Genomic DNA, 6,000 nt, shown 5'->3' on the forward strand with positions numbered 1-6,000 from the left:
TCTTACAATGTACGAACTGTGGTTACGGGATGTAGCTGGAACTGGTGAAATCTTCTCAGGTCAGACCGCTCCCTTGTTGTTTTGACTCCACCTATGGCAACTCCAGAGAGGCAGAGATGAACTGAAAAAGCCCTGTGGGCTCTGGTGGCATGGAGGAAACCTTCCTGTTTGGATCTATGCCCTTGGAGGGGCAGAGGTGGCATTACCCACTCTTACAGCTGCAGAGCAGCTACATGAGCTTTAGCATAGTGCTCAGGGTTGGGAGTGGATGCACACATGTATGCCTACACATATGCTATACACATGTGCTTAGTGAGGCATCAACCTCTTGTGCTCCTTGGGTGAGCTGACAGGATACTTGTGGCTGCATTTCTTTTGTGTTGGTAATGCATTCCCAGAGATCCTGTAGGATTTGTCCCATAGGAAGTGACTGAAGACAGTCTCGGATGGTTTGGTAGATTGGTGGACAAGGCGTGTTTGCTGATGCAGCCAGGAGAACATGAGTGGCTTTCTTCCTTGCTGTACTTCTTTGCCACTGTCCTAAACCCCCAGGATGAGGATGCACCTGTGGCTCTGATGAGGCACTCAGCGGAGGAAAAATTTAGATAGCTTGAAATACCTTTTACCAGCTGAATCTCAAACCTAACACTCAGGTTTCTTTTCTCTTTTAAAACCTCTTTGACACAGAGGTAACCCCAGATAATTTTCTTGATAGTGCTTGGTGTAGGGGAAGGCTCTTATCTGCATCCCATAACCTGTGAGCATCAGGGCAGGTCACAGTAGTATGGCAAGGACCTTAAAGTGTTTACCACAAATGTAGTCGTTTGATGGAAGCAAGTAGCTTTAATAGGGTTTTATACTGGTAGATCTCTTGCTGAGAGCACTTAAAATGCTGTATGCACTGAGCAAATGTTGACTGATACATTTGCCACTTGAATGTTGCACCAGGAACAGCTACTAGGTGGATTTTGGGTACAGAGACCTCCCTAAACGGCTCTTCTTTTTCCAGCAGCTGTGATGCAATGAGTTCAATCTCTGCGTAGGAGCAGTGAAAAAATGGGTGGGTAAATGCTTAGGTGAAAAAAACCCACCTCTAAACAACAATGTAGTTGCTTAACTAGCAATGAGCGCTTACCTCTGCAAAATCCACGCTTTAGCCTGAGCTGCTTAATACAGTAATCCCATTTTAGATCAGGATATTGTTTTACTCACCACCTTTGCCCGTCCTTTGATTCCTACAACCCAGATGGAATGGTATGGAGCTTGACCTAATAGTTTTCCAGGCACCACGTACTGCTTCCCTGGACAGTGAGGCTCCTCCAAATTACAGCCCTGATCTTGCAGGTCCCATGTGTCTCTGTGAGATGGGAACCAGCTGTAGATTTTGCTGATGGCAGGGGTCCTGCTGAGCGGGGAAAGTTTACCCTGGGCCTTTAAAGCTGAGTAGAAACCAGAGAGAGAGCAGCTTGAGAAGGGAATAGGAATTCAAATGCACTCCCTGCCTTTTCTCCTTTTTCTCTTAAACTTCCCCTTGAGGAAGGTGTTTGCAGGCTCAGGCAAGCCTAGTGGCACTGGGCATGGAGCATGGGATGTGGAAAGGGAGGTGAACTATGTTTGCTTTTACTCCCCAAGCTGCTGTACAAACAGAAGTGTGGTGACTAATACACCAGACCCTTTTAGTGCTGCAGTTTCCCAAGAATTGAATGTGCATCTCCACACTCGATGGAGCCAGCCTGAAGCACAGTCACATGGACAATGCTGGGAGCGGTGCAAGCGCAGAAGCTTGCCCTTTGGTGGGATTTTGAGCTGGATGCCATCCTTTTAATATCTGCCCTCTGCTCCCTGCTGTCTGGATAAAAGGTGCTGGGTATCGGGCAGAACAGTGGTTTTACTGGGAAATGAGCTGAGCCTGGGAGAGCTCCTTTCCTGCAAATGCTCCTGGCTCCTGTCCAGCATAATGTGCCTGTAAAAATTACCTTTCTTACTGGGAGCATCACGTAGCACTTGAGACCTCACCCTGCACAGTAGCAGGGCCTTTTCAGCTTGTCACGTGCTTTGTTCCCCTTTGAGTCAGAAAGCTGTGTGTTGGCTGTCATGCCCTGAGTTTTCTTGCCCATTGAGCTTTCCTTCCCTCCTGCTGTTTGCATTTTGGCAAAAGGAGGAATATTCCTTGTTGACTGGGCTCTGAGCGTAACCCATCTCTCTTAGCAGAGAAGTGCCAGGGTGGATTGCCTCTTTCTCAATGTATTTTTAGACAGTGGTTTTCCTAGCGAGTTTGGTGAGATAATGCCTTGACCATCCTTGCTGCTGTGAGGATCCCATAAGGTGGGATGAGCTGGCCAGTCTCAGGTTCCTCTGAGCTTGATGGCCTAATCTTGTTGCCTTCTGCTAGTGATACTTAAAAGTCTGAACTCACACATCTGGTCCTGAAGGTTGCAGACAGTACTGCCCCTCCCTGCTTATCAGGTCTTTACTCTTAAAATGCTGTCCCACCCTTTGGGATCACTGGTAATACCAATCCAATTCACCTTTTTCTCCTACTGCAATCCTGGTATGGCCCCTCTAAGCTTGCCTTTGATGTTCATTTGTTTTGTTACACACTTTTCATGAAAATCTCATGATGCAGTGGTTCTGGCAGAGACCTCTCTTTGTAAAAGCATGGCAGAGCTGCAGCTGGGGAAACTTAAGGGGATGGAGGAGAAGGCTGAAGAAGGAGCAGAGGGTCTGTATTTCTTGGAGTAGGTTGCTCCAAAGCTGATGAGGCCACATGCAGAAGCTTGTCTTGTACTGATGCTGCGGGCTGTTTGCTCAGTCTGGTAAATATGTGCCATTGCCTGGTATTAACCTCCACAGAGATGAGCAAATGTCAGGGAGCAGCTTCTTGGCTGTTTTGGTCAGCTGCACTCGGGGTGCGTATCTCCAGGTGCCAGTGTGTTGGGTGCTGAGCTGTAGGGCCAGACTTTTGGGTTTGAAAAGCTGCTTACACACAGCATTGTTTACTTCTGCTGCAATGCTCATCCCCTGACTCCTTTCGGCACTGGGAATTCAGCTTGCATGGTCTTATGGGCTTGGGGGAGACCAGATGGTGGACTTAAGTTATCTTTTTTTGCAAGATTTCTTTGTGAGCTTTGCTGCCCAGCCCCACTGAAGGAGCTACTCATTGACACAGCTGCTGAAACAGGGGCAAGGAGGGCAGATTCCTGCAGTGCCTGAGCATTCGGTCTCTTTGCACTTTACAGGACTTTTGAGTTACTTAAAATTTCTGCTGTTAAATTTCCTTTTGGGATGCTGTGTGCTGACAGCACACACGGAGAAAGAAGGAGCTTCAGTATGTTGGCTGCACAGATTGCAGAGCTCAAGATGCCAGCATCTCGATGCTAGCTCAAGATGCCACCAGTGAAAAGTCCTTGACTGGGGTTTGTCTTTGCTCTCATGTAGTGAAACATATCGTGGCAGGATTGCCTGCTGGACAGGGCCTGCATCTTTCCATCCTGATGCACTGTGAAATCTCGGGCATGGTTATTGGGCACTAGAATCGTGCAGCTTGGTAGTACTGTTTTCCAGCTGATGGGGGGACCATGGTGAGGAACACTCAGTGGGTTGTCACCTAAGGGGTCCAGTGTTCTAAAACTAGGTGCTGATTTCTGGGGGTTCTTGCAGGCCTGTGGGAGGTGGTGGGTCATTTTTCTGCTCTCTGGGACCGCAGGAGGTAGTTGGCAGTAAGGTCTGCATGCAGAACTTGGAGGCAGTACACTGTGTCCATCAAAGCTTGGGGAAAAGAGGCAGCAGGAAGCACCTAGGACTTGTCTATGGGCTGCCAATTGCTTTCCTTGTTGGGGATCCACTGGGAGAATTGCAGTTTTAGTGCTGGCTGACATGGAGCTACGGTGTGTCCCTGTGTAAGGAGATTGAATCAGGGATGGGCTCTGGCTCTGGGATGTCTGGTACAACCTGTGTTTGTTTTCTGCCCAGGATGCCTTCAGTGATCTTGCCTTGTTCTTCTATGACAAGCATGGTGGGGAACTGATTGCGGTTTTGTGGAAACCTTCAAGCTTTCAGCCTCAGCCTTTTAAGGTGAGTTTTTGACTTCTCTTGGAGCTTCGTGTTACCTTTGTGCCCTGAAAGACTGGAGGGCTTTTTTTCTGCATTGTAATTGCTTTATCTAACTCTCATCAGCCCCAAAGCCCTTTTGAGAAATGGAATTCATACTTCTGTCCCTTAGAAAGGGTGAAACCCAGACAAAGTTGTGGCCTGTGCCCCAATTGTCAGCAGAGCTGAGAAGGGAACATGTGTCCCTGGACAAACTCCTGCACCATAATCATGGGTCAGAACAGAACTGTCTGTTCCATGTGCTCTTCTTTAGTCCCCTCCTTGGAGATGGGTGATGTCTAACTTGCCAGAGGCATTTGATAGGTGTAGCAGGCTGTCCCATTCTTGTGGCTTTGAGTGTCTTACCCAGGAATACCCGACCTGTAAGAAGGTGGGGCAGCAAGCCTAGATTCAGTGTCCAAGTCTTATCAATGAATGGAGATATTTTCCAGCTATACTGTGTGGGCTGGCAAGCTCTAGAGGGTGGTTAAGCTAGGTGTGAGGCATGCTGGAGTGATTCATGCTGCTTTCTATGAAGGAAAGACGCAAAGAAACCGGTTACTCATGGCTCAGAGTTGGCAGCCCAGGCTCTGCTGCTGTCAGACTCTGGGTGATTTATCTCCCTTGTCTTCATGGCTGAAGGGCATTGGCCATTCAGCCTAGCTGCAGTTGTGAAGCCTAGTTATTCACAGTGGTGAAATGAGAGGAGGAGATCTTGCATCTGAGCTGAGTGTGGCTTGATGAAACATGAGATTTTGGTTTTTTGCTTTAGTGGAGCCAAGGATGTCTTTCCACTCAAGGTCTTGGCACCCACCAAAGAGCAGAGCAGAGCCTAGGCAGCTTTTAGCAATATTATGGCATGGTCTGTTTTGCATACCCCATCTGCTGTGCTTACAAAGGCTCTACCATGCATCTGTGCACTCTTCCCATCTCCACCATGCCCCTGGCCACTACTTCTCTCCCTCCCTTGTGGTCTTTGGGACCCCAAAAGAGGCTTGAAGGCCCACTCTTGCACTTTGTTAGCTCTAGTAATGAGCACTGATGGTGTTGAGAAGTGAAGCCTAGAAAATTGGGTGGTGGTGGTGTGGCAGGAGAGCAATTTACTTCACTTATTTGGGGCTTGCAGAGGTTATGAAGCAGCTCTGAGCAGGTGCTCCCATTTGTGCAATATTTGTGTGTGACGTGCAGGTCTCCAACATGAAAGGAAGGATGGTGACAACTCTGAACAACAAGCTGGTCTGCATTCCCAACGTGGAGGCAATTCTGGAGGACTTCGAGGTTTTGGGAGAAGGCCTGGTCAAAAGAGTGGAAGCTCGTACAGAGAAATGGACTATCTGAGGCCACTGAGAGGTGTCAGAGGGGTCCTGTCCTGAATCAGTTTGTTCACTCTGGGACTGTTCCTTCCTATAATTCAGTCCTAGGAAAGGCTTTTGGCTTTTTGAATCCCAGAACTGTGTGTTTTACTCTTATTTAACTTTATATACCTTGCTTAGAAAAGCGATGGGACCTGTTATTGTTTTCAAGAATGTTTTGTATTTTGAAGAAAATATAAAGATGGGATAAAGTTTTTGAAAGTGTTCCTGTTCATTGCAGGAAACAAAGCTGTGTTCATATGAAAATGTCAAGGCCTGAAAATTCTGGCTGTAGTGTGTATTGGGAAGGCAGCGTCCTGGTTCAATAGACGGCGTAGAGCAGCTGCTGTTATTCTAGTGGTTAGCAAAACCAAACAAACACTGAGCCATTCAAAAATGACCAGGTTATTCCCCTCTTCTCAGCCCTGGTGCCCTGGTGAGACACATCTGACATGCTGTGTTCAGTGCAGGGCTCCCCAGTAAAAGAGAGACATGGACACACTGGGCTGTGTCCATGTCTCTGAAAGGTGATAAAGACAACAAAGGGGTTGAAACCTCT

The 6,000-nt window shown here is 47.8% G+C and overlaps 1 protein-coding gene across 1 annotated transcript in view; it reads left to right on the forward strand.

The window, feature by feature from the left end:
- The window catches only part of NOL6 (nucleolar protein 6), a 29,003-nt gene extending 23,340 nt beyond the window's left edge, over window positions 1-5,663 (forward strand). Inside the window, exons 25-26 of the mRNA XM_056325116.1 lie at window positions 3,973-4,074; window positions 5,278-5,663. Of these exons, the coding sequence (XP_056181091.1) occupies window positions 3,973-4,074; window positions 5,278-5,427 (252 nt within the window). The 3' untranslated portion in view covers window positions 5,428-5,663. The remainder of the gene's footprint in view (window positions 1-3,972; window positions 4,075-5,277) is intronic.
- Window positions 5,664-6,000: the final 337 nt, after the last annotated feature.

The sequence above is a fragment of the Falco biarmicus genome, chromosome Z, assembly GCF_023638135.1.
Source record: "Falco biarmicus isolate bFalBia1 chromosome Z, bFalBia1.pri, whole genome shotgun sequence".
In the NCBI taxonomy this organism is placed as follows: domain Eukaryota; kingdom Metazoa; phylum Chordata; class Aves; order Falconiformes; family Falconidae; genus Falco; species Falco biarmicus.